Source organism: Rhodnius prolixus, unplaced genomic scaffold (genome assembly GCF_049639745.1).
Source record: "Rhodnius prolixus isolate KJV_2025 unplaced genomic scaffold, Rpr scaffold_2, whole genome shotgun sequence".
Taxonomy (NCBI): domain Eukaryota; kingdom Metazoa; phylum Arthropoda; class Insecta; order Hemiptera; family Reduviidae; genus Rhodnius; species Rhodnius prolixus.
In genome coordinates this window covers 47,673,671-47,689,256 of record NW_027411592.1, presented here as the reverse complement: position 1 = coordinate 47,689,256, position 15,586 = coordinate 47,673,671, and the positions used below count along the sequence as shown (strand labels likewise).

The following is a 15,586-nucleotide window of genomic DNA, read 5'->3' as shown; positions in this document are numbered from 1 at the left end:
CCATTAAATTTTCATCATTTATTATCTAAAATTTCTTTTTTCTTTGCTTTTTTTTCTTTTTTAAATAAAAACAACTAACCTGTTCCCTGATATGGGAATTTCTCTTTTCTCAATCTGTTTAGGAATGTCACAATTTTCTGACAGCATTCCTTTGGATAAAAACCTGAAAGTTGACAGAAATAGTAAACAAAGGAATTCTAAAATAGGCTTATTTCCTAGAAAGGTTTTCACGCAAGATTTTAACAGTACCTAAAATTATCTATAAGTTCTTCGTCAGCTTCACGATCATCTGAAATTAGCCTGTTTAAATTTGCATTATTATCACTTTTTTTATCGACTTCTTCCACTTTAGCTTCTATTCTACTTATTTTAGTTCCATTACTATCATTTTCAAAACTACTAACATCTAAAACAATGGACATAGTACATAGATTAATATCATAAGAAAATAATAAAAAATTATTTGCTATTGCAAAGCAAAAGATTACCTTGTACTGTAGAAGGATCACAAACGTGCTGAGGAACAGAGAGTTGGACAGCTTGAAACTGTTGTTCAATATCAGCGCTACTAAAATCAGCCCACCCATCGTTTGCTGGTGAATCGGCCGAATCAACTTGTAACCAAGGATTAACTTGATTGACAACTGCAGCGTCTAATGTAAAACCCCATGCTAAAATAATTCATCAACAACGTAATGGTAGATAAAAAGCAGCATTTCGGAACAGGTAATGTATTCTTACTATTTTCACAAGAAGTTATAATCAATAACTCTGCGCAGAACTTTTTTTTTGCAATGATGGCAGGAAATTACAGAACTTGCAATCTATCACAACTTACTTCACAGTCCCTACTTACAGAAGCACAAACTATAATCTAAAAGAAGCCCTAATTTCTAATGGATAACTTTCTGCGTAAGCATTACAAGATTCAACTATTCTTGCTGGCAATTACTTCACGTCTGAGATGTGTGAGATGCATAAAAGAGATCTCATTATACTATAATATTAGAATGTTATTAGGAGAATGAATGTACCTTGTTTGATTAAAGAAGATCGTTAGAACAGGTTTTCGAGAAAATTAAAAAAAAAAAATTCTAGGTATTTTCAGTTGAGGGATTTTTACCGCTAGATACCAAGGCAAAATGCGAACGAAAGTTTGATCTTCTAACCATCATTCTCTAAAAACTACTTGGGAAACGAAAAACGGGTATTTTCAATAAAAAATCCATCATTTTGAAAAAATTCAATAATACTAAAAAGGGAAAAATAAAGTAAAAAATTGACACTTACTATCCGAATCAGTAGCTGTTGTTTCTATGACTATTTTTTCCTCTTCGTCAGAACTTGTGGAAGCATCATCATGTCCTAGTGGACTGAAACATTAAGTAAACTATTTTTATATATTTCTTTTTTCCATTTATTTTCTTTACTTATGAAAGTGCAGCTTTATTATGTATACAGTACTTTTTTCAAGCAAAATTAGGTACATTTTTAATATAACATTTTCGCACTCTATCCAAAACAAATGTTAAAACATTTTCTTATTTCTACTTTTAAGAAAAGCCTATAGCTTAATTAATTCACAATACCTTGATGGAAGTTCTGCCCAAACTTCTTCTTCTGAATTAATATCAGTAAAATCTTTTCTGAAACACATTTTTTTGAATATTTCTGCTCTCCTTTCATTTTCTTCTTGCGATCTGCGCAAACATTTGTGTTTTGTATAGTAAATTTAATTTAAAATCAATAGTAAATGGCTATTTTTCTAATAATGATTTAAAGTTATGCTCACACTGTTGAATCATCTCTTTCAAAGTAAGCCTCAATTAAAGTATCTATTCTACGTCCGCTTTCTCCATCTTCTTGTGACCTGTAATAAAAAAAAAGTAATTTTTAGTTTCATATTTTAGCTTTCCTATTCAATATTCGCTGTGTACTTACATTGTGGGGTCATCCCTATCGAAGTATTCGATTAAATTATCTGTGATGGTTTGGAAATTCGGGTAATTCTAAAACAAGAATCACCAAATTAAAATCCCATTTCAAATTTGAAGTAATTAAATCTCAATGTTATTTTTCACACATCTTTCATTCTTTTCGGTAATTCAGCAAATATATACATGTACATATAACCTAACCAACCATTATGGATGGATCTTTGCAAATAAAATGCATATAAATGAATACGGCAGATATTACTATACTTAAAAAATTTGACGTACCGCTGTAAGTTGTCAAAAACACAAAACTTAACTAACTGTTGATTAAGAGGCAAAGAGTAGAATGACCAAACAAAGTTTGAGGATAATATCCTTAAATGAAAGTAAGCTAAATCACTAAGGAAGTGCTTAAGTTTGCAAAGATGATGTGTACCTCTTACACCAATGCTAGTTACTTCTCTAAACCTGATTTTTACAGGCGCTACGGTAGCCGAGCGCTTAGAGGCGCGAACCTAAAACCTAAGATGTATTATGTTCCTGGATAGATTCCCCGTTTTTATTTTAGCTTTTATTTAATGAAATAATGTAAGGGGATTGGTTAAACATGTTAGCTATCCTGCTCCGTCCACATCAGATCGGTAGTTGGATGTACGAGCCGCTTGAAGAAATAAAGGCGTTACTTTACTTATGTATGAATCTTTGGTAAAATACTAAAGCAAATATCTATAATCAGAAACTCCTGATAACATGAAACATTATTTTTTGAGATTTTTTTTTCTTGGAGGGAGTTGCGAGAAATTAAGGCAGTGTAAACGGTAGTTCTGAATAAAATTACTAGAAGAAAAGCGGGTTCAGAAATTCTATATGGGGGATAGTGGACCCAAGAGGATTCCTAAGCTGACTTAAAAAGGGAAAACAAAGAAAAGGGTCCTCGACAGCGTAAAATTAATGCCGTGAAAAATTTAGTATACAAATTGTAAATTTTTCCAAATACCTTTAATTAAAGATTAATGTCAATTTGTGAGGAAAATAAACCAGAATTGTTTCAATCAGAATGGATAGCAAATACACCAGTTTAAATTTATAAAGCTGAATATTATGCCCACTGAAATTTATAATATGTCGTGGTCCTGCTTTTTTTTTTATGGCGCTATTCTCATTCTTAATTTATTATATTTTAAAAATCAGTTCGAGCAATCCACAATGAACCTTATCAAACTAACTACTTTCTTACGATTCACGATGTCTGATCAAAACTTAAAAACAATATCAATTGATATCTATAATATAAAAATAAAATACAGTTATTTACGGAAACTTTAATTTGAAAGATATACATTATGATTGCAATAATTCTGTCGTATGGAGTTAATATTTCTGCCCTTCATGCACATCATTTATTTAATACTCGCTTTAGTCACAATAAATTCCTAAATAAAACAAGATCATTAATAGTTACTGAATAGGACTAACAGACAATTTTCTACTACAATACTGACTGTTTGTAACGTAGCATCTTCAGGAAAAGAAACCTCTTTATAATTAGCGTCATCATCATCATTTTTATTATCAGAAAGAGCTGGATGCTTGCCTCCCTTTAAAAATAATAATAATAATAATAATAATAAGAGCCTGTTTACTTCTTTGTTATAATAACATTCTTTATGCAAAAATGAGATGAACTACTGAAATATGCACTCACTAGAACACGGCTATGAAGTTCATTTGTAGGTTTTAATGTGCTTTCTACATAATGTTGCCATGATATCAAGGTATCTTCGTCTATATGTTGTGTAAGAAAATCTCCCAAACATCCATCGGTTTGTCTTACAACAGAATTTGCTATGTTGGTTAAATGACCCATATAACCTCTTCTTTTTCCCCCTTCTTTAACCCTAAAAAAAGATTGGTTTTTTTTTCAAATAAATTATAAAAATTTGTTTACAAATATCTTGATAAATTTAAAACAATTCTTTTTTAAATTGTCTTCAAATAAACGGCAGATAAAATATAAAAACTTACTGCTCGGTTTCATTGTCTTCCCAAGCTTCTAGTATTCTTTGAAGAAGGCGACACTTTATAAAAATCTATAAATTAAATTTGATTAATTATTGTTATTGCCCTAAAGTTTAGAAACTTTGTTTGTTAGGGCCTAAACAAAAAGAAATCAAGCTAAGAATTTAGGAATCGTTCACTTTTAAAATTAAAAGAAGTTAATCAAGTCAAGATGTTAGCTTCTTATGTCTGGAGAACTTATTGCCACAGAATATAATTTGGCTTTCCTATTTGTTCTTAACCTTTGTGCCATTAAATCTATTAAGTGAAATATGCAATTTTTTTATTATCCTTTTATGATGAATTAATAATTTATGGAATAATTCTTTATAAATATACAGGAAAACATGAGAGGCTAAATCTCGGGTAAACAAATAATTCTAATTAATAAATTTTGCATCTTGAATTTTTAAAGCCAATGAAATTATATTAGATAGACAATGCAACTTATAATTTGCTGTAAGAGCACTTTAGAGAGAAGTACTTGCTCTTCCAGGGTAAAAGTGATTTTTTCGGATAACCTTTTTCAAAAGAAGCAAATAGATTTGTATTATCTTTGATTTTATCCGTTGCGACACGTTATTATTGTATTCCTGACAAGTTTAGGACTTCCATCCAACATCATTTGTAGTAATACAAAAATGTATGAAACTCATCTAAAATAATACATTCTAAATAACACCGCCAATATTATGTACTCGTTAAGTGGTAGATTTCTATTTCACACTGCAATATTTTTTGTAAAATCTCTTTTTAGTGACATCTATAAACTTAAAAAGGAAGTCATGCACATATCTCAGCTATTTTCGTTTTTGAGATCTTGTCCCTCTCACATCAGTAAGTTATGAAATAATTATTTAAAAAATAAAAAGAATAACATAAGGCCGGAACAGAATAAATCTCGGATAGCAAATTATTCCAATTAATTTCAAAGAATATATTTTTCTCCACCAGGAAACGTACAAGAGTCCAAAAATACGAGCAATTCTCTAAAACCTTTTTTTTTTGTGTGTGTCAGGAATCTTCTTTGGAAACTTACATCATTAAATTCAATAATGTACTTCCTTTTACAGAAAAAAAATGGAAGGAAAATTTCCATATTAACGTACTTTGAACCTTCATAAAAGAAATATTGAAGAGACGATCATAACAAGCTATATGAAACTACTATTTCAACATTTAAGTCACTTCACTTAATTATCTAAGGGTGTATTTTATTTATTTATTTATTTATTTAAGAGCGATTGACTCACATTTGAAATTAACGGATTTTTTTCTGTAGCTTCAAGATTAGGAGTGTTCAAAGCAAAAGCTAAGCATTTGTCCACTTGTGAATGCAGGAAATTATTCCACGTGTAATGAAAAAATAGATCCTGCAACATAAAATTTAATATTTCTAATAATACTGCCAGATTCAAATAAGAATGCATGTGTATGAAAAAATTCTTAAATAAAACTATGACTCTAGTTTCGATTCTAGTTTGGAATTACTTAACTTCATGTAAATTTTACTAACTTAAAATTTCAATGAAATGTGATTTCAAAGGAAATTTAATTCTACCTCGGTGCCACCTCTCTCCCAAAACTGCACTGAAAAGGACAAAGGACATTTCCTTGCAAAATCTTTTAAATAAAAATACATGTGAAAAATGAGATTACTTTTCATAAGTAGGCGAATCGTAGGAGCCATTTTCAAATACTGCTAAATTCTATGAATAAAATTGGCACTTTCGCTTTACTGATTTCTTTTTCCAAAATCTTACTGTCCAATAATCAGGTGGCACCGAGCGAAACCTCATGAACTTTCTGTTTTTGAATAATACTGACCATACCCATATACTAAAATTAGTAAAAACAACTTTTTTATAATGGGAACCTAATTTCCAGCATTTCTAGTTAAAACAAAAATAATAAATAAATAAATATTAAACCTTTTTAATTTCTTAATAAGGTAATTAAAAAAAATTAAAAATTTTATTAAGAAAAAAAGGGGTCAATATTTGCATGCTGTATAATATATAGCTACCGTAAAATGTTACTTACCAATAGAACCTGTACAGTATTTAACTGATCCAATATATCATTAACTTCTTGAGTATTCGTTGCTATGAGTGCAGATATTAACTTTATAACAGTTAATCTAGTATTTCCTAAGGGAGGTTCTATTGTACCACAAGCTAAGTGAACAGGTCCTTTCTGAAAATTAAAAACAATATTTAGGCCATCAAACATTTTTTTAAGAACGTGCTTAAGACGACCTTTTCGAAAATTAGTTTAGCGTCAGTGCTGTTGGGAAGCCCCTTTCTTTAATAAAACAATATGACTTCTACCCAAAGTTAATTTTGGGATCTTATTGCTTCATTTTTTTTTTTTTACTGATATCAGAATTCTTTTCACCATCATTTTCAAGAAAGTATTGCTTTCATGAAGCACTATCCAGGCCCAATTTATTCCTAGACCCAAACTTTCTTTACTAGATGGCACAAGAGTAGAGGGCACCGGTTAAACAACACTTCCCTTTACATAAAAATAAAGGTATGTGAAAACGCGTTTTAATGTTTGAAGCGCAATTTCTTCTTCAGAATAATATTGGCAATTTCTTAATTACATAAAGTTACAGGTAGAAATTCCATTATGTTTGAATATTCAAATTTATCTAAAACCAATTTTTTTTAAATTTAATTTAAGGCGCGTCAACATCTGAGGTTATTGGCGCCTAGTGTTTTTTCCGTGCACCTCCGGCCTCCGGATAGTGCTTTCTCGTTACAGACAACACTGTCCATTAACGGACAGCTATGAGCTGTAAGATGCTCCTAAAAAAAAATAAAAAACAATCGAATCTAACGGGATTCGAACCCGTGATCTCCGCGTTGGAATTCAGTATTCGCTAACTACTCGACTAATCCCTTCCCATAAAAAACTAATAATATTTATTCAAATTGTTATTAGGAGAGTTCAGCTTTAATTTTTTTTTAAAATTAATATCAAACAATTTCAATTATATAAATTATACAAAAAGTATGCATTAAAAATCAATAAAACAAAACATTAAAACTATAAGAGTTCTAAAAATATAATAAAAACCAGAAACGCATTTGGAGGACACAGTTAGTATGTGGTATGTAACACTGTTACTGTTGAGGCCATACTCATACTCAATAAAAATATTTAGTTAGATTTAGTTAAATCTGTTAAAAAATTTCAACATTCAATTTTGTAAAAAGGATCATAAATTACAAACAGTCGAAGATCGGTTGTTTTCAATTACTCCTCACGCTCGGAGCAGAGAACATATCTGCAATTTTTTTGTGTCCCTCCTTTCTATGTTATTGAAGTTTTAACAATTTTCACATTCACTTTACTATTACCTATTTATGCCGATCTGGCCTGCTTACTACATTACTGCAAGTGAAGAAAATTTCAAAATAAGTAAGTGTTCTTACTTATTTTAACTGTAGAGACTCAGTGGGGTATCCCAGCAATCAAAAATATTCTCATACCGTACGAGTAAATCACAGACTAGTAACTTGTTTTTGCAATTCCGTTCCGAAATTATGTTATAATTTGGACCATCTAGATTTTCCAAATTTCATTTGTTTATTAAAGAAGTTAACAAAAAATGATAATTAATAAAATAATTCCTCAATAAATATAAGTGAACATCTCGCCTTGTAGTAATGGTATTCATAACGATCAACAATTATTTAACCTAAAAGTGTTGATTGATAAACTTAATCAGTTTTAAAGGAATATGCTTTGTCAGTATCAAATTACTTAGTTCACAAGAATTCGTCACACTCGTGCAAAACATTTAATTATTTCTTTAATATTTTCCATTACTTTAGTACCCGAAAAAATTTTATACTATTTTTTTTTTTCTTTTATAATAATAATTTTGTGTTCAACTCTTGGGCGAATAAAGTATCTTTCCAAAAGAAACTAGTCGAGTTCGAGGGAGAGTACCCTCGATTTTTACTTTTAAACTTCAGCTCTTTCGTGAGCAGAGTAGAGGAAAGTTCTTCAAGAACCTCTGGCCACCGCCCAAAAATGCCATCTACGAAAAAAAGAGAGAGAGAGACACCTACAAGTCCTACAAATAACAACTAGAGGGTGCTAGCAGCAGATTTTTTCTGGAATATCCAGCCTGATCAAAACGGATCTGAACTGTTCGGAACATACTGACGAGTATATAAAGAGGGAAGAATAGTGGAAGAAAGAGGAAGAGTTCTGATTAAAAGCTGTTGGTGTAAAGAACTGAAAAAAAATGAACTGTTAGAAACTTTTCATTTCGAGGGAATATGTTCATTCAGTGTAATTACAGTCAGCGTCTGTAATTAAAGGTAGTTTGTGACGAATCAGTTTGATTAAAAGTCTGTCTATTTTATCAAAATCGAACCATTAGTTCAGTAATACAAACACGTTCAATGACACTTATTACAATAAAGTAATTTTGAAAGAGCTAAATAATTACCTTTGGAGGATTTATAAGCAAATTATGTAACTTAGGTAAGTACTGCGTTATAGATGACACTATGGATGGTAAAGCAGGATTTTCAGATACCACAGGCTCTCCACTGCCAGCATCATCTTTGTATGGTCCTCTACGATTACCATTCTCTCTAAAATATTCAAGTATTTTTTTTAATTTAAGTTTAAAATAAATGAAATAATCCTCAAAATAACAATAAGGTATATGCAAAAGCCAATTATATTTCTTCTTAACAATAAACAATCATAAAATAAGTATCAAAACACTAGGAAAATACCTATCAGAAATATCTATCATGTTGCTTAATTGTCTGTTGCCTAAAGATGCTACGGCATCACTCATACCTACTAATAAATAGCATAGATTTTTAAAAACTTCGCTAAGATTACGAACTAAGCCTTATTACCCTTCCCTGTAAACAACATTTCTGATTAGAGCGTGACCAGACTATCGGATAAACTTTAGAATGTCAAATACAGCTGTTCTTGGGAGAAACAATCACTATTCAGAAGCCCACCAGCCAATTTCAAACTCTGCCCATGTGCCTCATCAATGGTTATGATGTTGCACACCACAGTAGGAAACTATAGATGTTTAATTAAAAGTAGTTACATTAGAATAAGAGGAAAACGGAGTATAATGAAGGTTTGTTTACATTGCGCAAAAGTGTGAATCGGAGCGCCAACTTTTAAGTAGAGGAGTAACTTTTGGTAGCTCGAGAGTTTGAAAGAATTCTCATTAACAGCATCCTCGATTTCTACAACAGATTCTAAGAACTATACTTCAAATGCTCAATCGGCTTCAACTGAAATAAATAAATGCTCTTGGCTGAATATTTTATTGGATTAGAATAGCCATGAAATGCAATTCACTCCAGCCCGATGAATGTTGGAGTAAAATTTGTGCGGCTAACTAATCATAACTCTTGCAATTTTTTTTTTGTTAAGGAAAATTTACTCTGCCCTCCTATTCCAAAAGAATTTTCCCTCAAGTGACGTTAGAGATGTTTACTGTTCATTATTTTTGGTTACTGATTCATAGTTTCAATAGGATGAAAAAATAACTGCCAATTTCAGTCATGATTTTTTTTTTTTCAGTCCATGAGCAGACAAGGCAGAAGACACACCAACCTTTAATGATGTAAAATATTACATTGTCAACAATCCTTGAAGTTGACCTAGTCCCTAGGTAGAAAGCTCGTCATATATATCATGACTGAAACTGGCAGTTATTTTTTCATCCTATTGTTAGAGATGATGATTTTATAAGTTTAGCCAATATCAATAGAACAACAAAGTAATCTTTATTGAAATTCTTGTGGACCAGATTATTTTAACTCCCTGTAGAACCTCTCAAAGATAGCTCCCTTGGAACTTCTAAAACTCACAAGAGAATATTTCCTCTACCGCCTTGAGCGCGAAAGAACTTTCATAGGTGTAGGTTTAGGCAGTGTGGTATCGACGTTTAGTACTTTAAGGAGCCCAAGATCGCGTTTGAATAAAGGGCTTGAATCCTGGACACGTGACAAACAATGACGCAAGCTATAAAAATACATATAATCTAAATGACATATTGGGAGGGGGGGGGGGGAGAAAGGTGACATTATGTGTAAATACCAATGGTATTTGAATTGAGGTGGCGAGCGAACATACTTTTATTTAAAATATATTTCACTGGTATTCTCGTTGTAATGTTTAAGATAAGGCTAGTTATCGAACGCTCCATCCTTAGCTATAAAATTATGCAGCCTATCACTTATTATTTTAATAATCTTAACAATAGAAACTTACGAGGGAAGGGATTAGCTATGAGGTTAGCATACTGGACTCCCACGCGGAGGTCCCGGGTTCGAATCCAGCAGCTGACCCTTAGATTTTCTCTTCCTAGGAGCTTCTTACAGCTCACTGTCCGGTGATGGACAGTGTTGTCTGTAACGAGAGAACACTGTCCGGAGGCCGGCAGTGCACTGGAAAAAGCTCCGGGCGCTAATGACCTCAGCTGTTGATGCGCCAAAAAAAAAAAAAAAAAAAAAAAAATAGAAACTTACGTCGGTAGAGGTTCCAAAAGAGTAAGTAAAACTGATATTCCTCCAGTTATACTGCTTTCCGTCACTTCTCCTTCATCTAACATGTAACCAAGTAGTTTGCGAATCATAGTAGGCCTGCAATCAAGGCATCATCAGCAATTTAACTAGATTTCAATACAATAATTTATGTTTAACTTTCGACCATTAGTTATTTAAAAAATAAAAAAAAATTGACGAAAATTTATTTTTAAAAAAGTTCTAATAACGATTCTCTTAAACAAAACAATTTTTTTCATTCTCGGTTTTATTAAAGGAAGTAAATTGTTGTTGAATCAGCGAATAGAGGAGAGATCAGAATTAATTTCCAAACCAAATTGTAAAAAATATTTACTGACAAAAAAACCCAATATATATTTTTTTATAGCAACCTAAAATTTAAAGTTTCTTATTTTAAAAATAACCAGTACAGTACATTAAAATGCATTCCAACCAATGTTAAGCCTTGAAAATGTGATTAGGTTAGCAATTTTACGCCTTACTTACGACTGTATTATATTAAGCATAGTGTCCGAAGAAGTAGTTGGAGTATTATTCTGTTCTTTAAGAGAAGCAATAATTTCTCTGGATTTCTTAATAGTGTCACATAACAGCTGACTTGCGTTATAATGACGATCTGCGTCAATCTTGGGATGAAATAAAGCTACTATATTACTGATGAAAGCCTCATTCTCTAGCCACTGTAAGAAAATATATATATATATATATTTTTTAAAGTAGTTTTTACGACTCAATTAAGCAGCTAGTAATTCAGTTTACTTGTAAAACATAAATTCTTATATCAATAAAAATTACATTCATTTTAAAATATGTGCATAAAAATGAAAGTAAAAGATAAGGCGCTTACAGTAAATAAATTATTTTGCATCTCATCTCCTTCAACCTGTGTGATTAACTTAAGCGTCAAATCCATAATCGCAGATGTGCCCAGATGCTGAAGTAGAAGTAAAAGACTGTTTTCACGTGATTTTAAAAATTCTAAGACTTGAAGACAAGTGAACTGATAGGAATACCAATTCTGTAAATTTTATAACAAAAAATGGAATAACCAAGATGCAACAAAAGAAATATAAATGTAATGTATATTAAAATAAATTACCTGATCAGTTTTTCTACATATAAGCATGCTTAAAGTTCGGCTGAAAAACGAAGCTAATAATGGATTTAATGGAGGTTCATTTTCAAGGAAAGAGAAAAGTTTTGTTAAAATTTCTTTGTCAGTCAGCCGTTCATTAAGTCGAGGTATATCTGTTGTCAGAACTTCACAAGCCAAGTTAGGAAGCCTATAACGCTCATGTTCTTCTAGTTCTTCACTAGGTTCTTCTGTTACCAAACTCACCAGTTGATTTAATATATCACTTCTTATTATACTGTAATGAAAATAGAACTCTTACCCATTTCATTACAGCAAAACATTTCAAGCAAGAGTTTTCCAACTTTTAAATTCAAAATGAAATTTCATGAAACTAAAAATGATAAATACAAGTCTTCTTTGCGAATCATATTTTATTTTATTTATTTTTTTTAACCAAAATCTTTTTTTCAGAGTTCAAGAGCCATTTGGAATTACTCGAATAGTCAGGCAGCGCTGACAGCATTAATTCTTGTGTCCACATTTCGACATTGGGGCAAAAATGTTGCACAGACTTGATGAAGATGTTCTTCTGGTTCGGGAGGTTTCAGAAAATGTGGGAATAGATAGGTTGACCAAATGTCACCTAAACCTTTCTTTATTCACCTAAACGCTGATGGCGCGCCTCCAAACCCATGCTTGTCTAATTTTGAGGAATAGATAACTTTAAAACATTAATCCTTGTAAACGTGGGCTCGATGGGGGAAGTTTGTTAGATAGAGGAGAAAAAACACTCATTCATAACACGACGGATTGTTTGGGTCATGTGATGTTTACTTTTCAGATCCTCGATCAGAACAGGTTAACGATGGAAGGGCTTGTATTTGGGCAGCAGTGTATCCAAAGGGTTAACAATATGAGTCCAAAGATGGATAGCGAAGGGCTTAACTTCTCTACAAAAGCCGAATAATAATTATCATAATCATAAAGACAGTAGATCTCCTGTACACTATCAATGTGAAACTTCAGAATGATGAATCTTTAGAGAAAACCTAAAATAATCCACGTGAAATCCTTAAATTCAATTTTCTTTTTTAATTTAAATATAAGTAAATCATTTCTGTTTAATTTATTTAAAACAAAGCGCAATAGTTTCGAAAATCGAGACAAAAAAATTCTTGCCAGAAGTTTTATATCACAAACATACAATTCCATAGCTAAAAACATCGTCTTATGTCTAATCATATGTTAGCTGGAAAAACTTAATTTTGCAAATTGATAGTAATGGCCATTTCAAATTATCTGTATCAGCAATGAAAGAAAGTAGACATCATTCCCAAATACAAATTCAAGTTTAAAATCTTGTAAATTTTTTATATGATTGTAGTATAAATAAATAAAAAAAACATAATAGTGACTTACAATTCAACCAATTTGTTATTTTGAGATTTCAGTTCTTGTAATAAATTTTCTTGATCTAATACTTCATTAAGAGTTAAATCCTGAAACATTAAATAAAGTAAGGGCTTAATGTATTTTAGAAAACTGTTTTAACAATTCCAGGTAAGGTTTAAATTATTGAACATTAACTAAAAATGGATTAGTTAGTATTAAAAATAATTAATAAATTACTTACACGTCCTTACACACCCGATTACAATAATCTACCTGAAAAACCTTCTCATATTGCATAAGAATAGGCACTTTTCATCTGAGCAAATGTCCTTATTTTTCACAAATGAAAGAAATAAAAAATAACACATTCCGTTGTAAGAACAGCAAAATTTAATAGAGAAGTTTAGTTGGAGTTTACTGTTCAATGAAACGCACTGCAGGGCTAAAAAAAGGGCCTAAGGCAGTGATCAACTTGATCTGTGGAATAGTTTTTTATTTGTAGACATGTTTTATGCATTTTGTTTAAATGAATAAAATAGATAGACAATGGAATTTTGTTCCAGTAAATATTCTTGTTCGGTTTATTGCCAACGTTCTCTAAAGTTATTTAATTAAGGAAGGAGGCTGCCCACTGATTTTTAACATTACTGAAATGGGCAACTGAAGTTAAACATGGACATACTTTTCTTGAAAATTCACTTAAAAGACGGCCAAAATTGCCCCGCGGATTGAAACAGCAAGGTGCTCAATAAGATATGGACGATCAGCGATCAGTTGGATGAAGTTTGTTCATCTGTGTGTTCAGAAAGTGAATTTTATTTTTTAAATTATCATTTACGTTTCGGTATGAAATAACTTCATTATTTAAGAAATAAATAAACGTATGGGGAATTAAGTTAATTTGCTAAAATGACCTTAAATTCCTTTTCACTTGTAGGCACGAGAATATGTTTCATAATCCACCACATTTTTAACCAATATACATTCTTTTATATATAATTTTTTTCCTTTTGTATTGAACCAAACAAAGCGATGAAGAATTCAGCGGAACATATATTATTCAGACCGACTGATTGGATTACTACAGATTTAAGAAAAATGTTCTTTAATAGAATTAGAATTATCATATGTGTAAAATTACAAATAATCTTTTTACATTACATGAAATAATGTTTTTTCACCTTAATGAACAAAATTATATTTAAAAACACGTATAAAGAACTTTTTTTTTTATTAATTTCTCAAAATTATATTGATTACAAACATGAATAAATCAGAAAAGAGATTCCAACTTTTCTTGACAATTTTTATTTTATTTTTTACGATAGGTATCAATCGTAACAAATGCACAAATGTTTTGTGTTTCCAAAGAGAGCCCCCTCAAAGTAGGTAAAGAAGTATATCTAACTGGATTTCCAAAAGATCTAACTGTTATATTTAAAGACCTTTACAAAAATCTGAGATGAACCACTCGAACGACTTTTAGTAGTTTGAGAGATTGTTATTAAAAACATTTAATGAAATTGAAATAATTACTGATTTATTTCATTTTAATCAGGTGCATTATTTTAACAACTGTACTTCTGAAGGAAACGTGACGACACAAACTCCCAAAAATAAAACGATTAAGTTAAAAATTATAAAAAAAAATATATAAAATATCTACAGATAGCTAGTAATCGAGTTTGAAGAAATCAGTAGGATATTTATAGGCTACTATGGTTTTAGCAACCACATCCACCACTGAAATTCTCCACTTGACGCTGAGACAACAGCGGTTGGGCCCAATAAGGAAGTGAAACTAGAAATCTGCACAAAGATGTACGGTAACTTTCCTAAGGAGTTGGACACAGGTTTAATGTAAAAGAAATACGCCTGTGTTTAACATTGAATTTTTACATTACAAATCCTAAAAGGTCGGAAAAATTAATAAGGCTCAATCAGAAAGTGTTCTAAGCTTCTGAGGCATCAAAAAACTTACACGTTCAAACCTTAGAGAAACTTTAAATGACTAACTTTTGAGGCACTTGTAAATAATAATCTTAGCGATTGATACGTCCGGAAAAAAAAAGTTGAAGCTACTATTCCACTATCTACTGGCAAGTTACGAAATAATTCACTAGTTTGGAATTGAAAAGTGTACTGTGAATAGCAGATCTTTCTGCGGAAGGCACACAACATATATTAACTTTGAATTAGCAAAGGCGTTTCCTACAAAAAGAATAAACAGATTTAAATTTTCCAATGAATAACTGGAACCAAACAAAAAATAAATAAAAATGATTTTTTCGAGCTAAGAGTCAGGAACATTTTGAAAATAATTCAAGCAAATATTTATAGTTTTCTTCTAAAACTATAAAAAAGAAATGTAGTACCCTTGTTTCAAAACCAAACATTTTATAAATGATTATTAATTATTGATATTTTTAATTTTTGAATAGATTAAGGACAAATTTAATGAGACTAAAATAATAACACCCCATTAAAATACAGTTCCCACTAAGCCTGAGATTGATCATATGTGCTTTAATTCTCAAACATAATTAAATGAA

General features: G+C 30.9%; 1 protein-coding gene across 7 annotated transcripts in view; it reads right to left on the bottom strand.

Annotated features, from left to right (window-relative positions):
- Positions 1-15,586, bottom strand: part of fmt (phosphatase 6 regulatory subunit 1-like protein fmt) — a 28,377-nt gene that overhangs the window by 11,992 nt on the left and 799 nt on the right. For 4 of the 7 annotated variants that reach the window (XM_074119571.1, XM_074119574.1, XM_074119576.1 and 1 more), the window contains 18 exons: positions 13,062-13,141; positions 11,667-11,937; positions 11,415-11,585; positions 11,054-11,247; positions 10,532-10,645; positions 8,467-8,614; positions 6,039-6,191; positions 5,249-5,368; positions 3,963-4,027; positions 3,643-3,835; positions 3,440-3,535; positions 1,942-2,009; positions 1,793-1,870; positions 1,590-1,700; positions 1,291-1,373; positions 489-671; positions 250-406; positions 80-163 (listed from right to left, as the gene is read on the bottom strand). In XM_074119571.1, the coding sequence (XP_073975672.1) occupies positions 80-163; positions 250-406; positions 489-671; positions 1,291-1,373; positions 1,590-1,700; positions 1,793-1,870; positions 1,942-2,009; positions 3,440-3,535; positions 3,643-3,835; positions 3,963-4,027; positions 5,249-5,368; positions 6,039-6,191; positions 8,467-8,614; positions 10,532-10,645; positions 11,054-11,247; positions 11,415-11,585; positions 11,667-11,937; positions 13,062-13,141 (2,369 nt within the window). Of the gene's footprint in view, positions 1-79; positions 164-249; positions 407-488; positions 672-1,290; positions 1,374-1,589; positions 1,701-1,792; positions 1,871-1,941; positions 2,010-3,439; positions 3,536-3,642; positions 3,836-3,962; positions 4,028-5,248; positions 5,369-6,038; positions 6,192-8,466; positions 8,615-10,531; positions 10,646-11,053; positions 11,248-11,414; positions 11,586-11,666; positions 11,938-13,061; positions 13,142-13,948; positions 14,113-15,586 lie in introns of those variants that run through there. The other 3 variants (XM_074119575.1, XM_074119577.1, XM_074119573.1) reach the window with 2 other exon arrangements.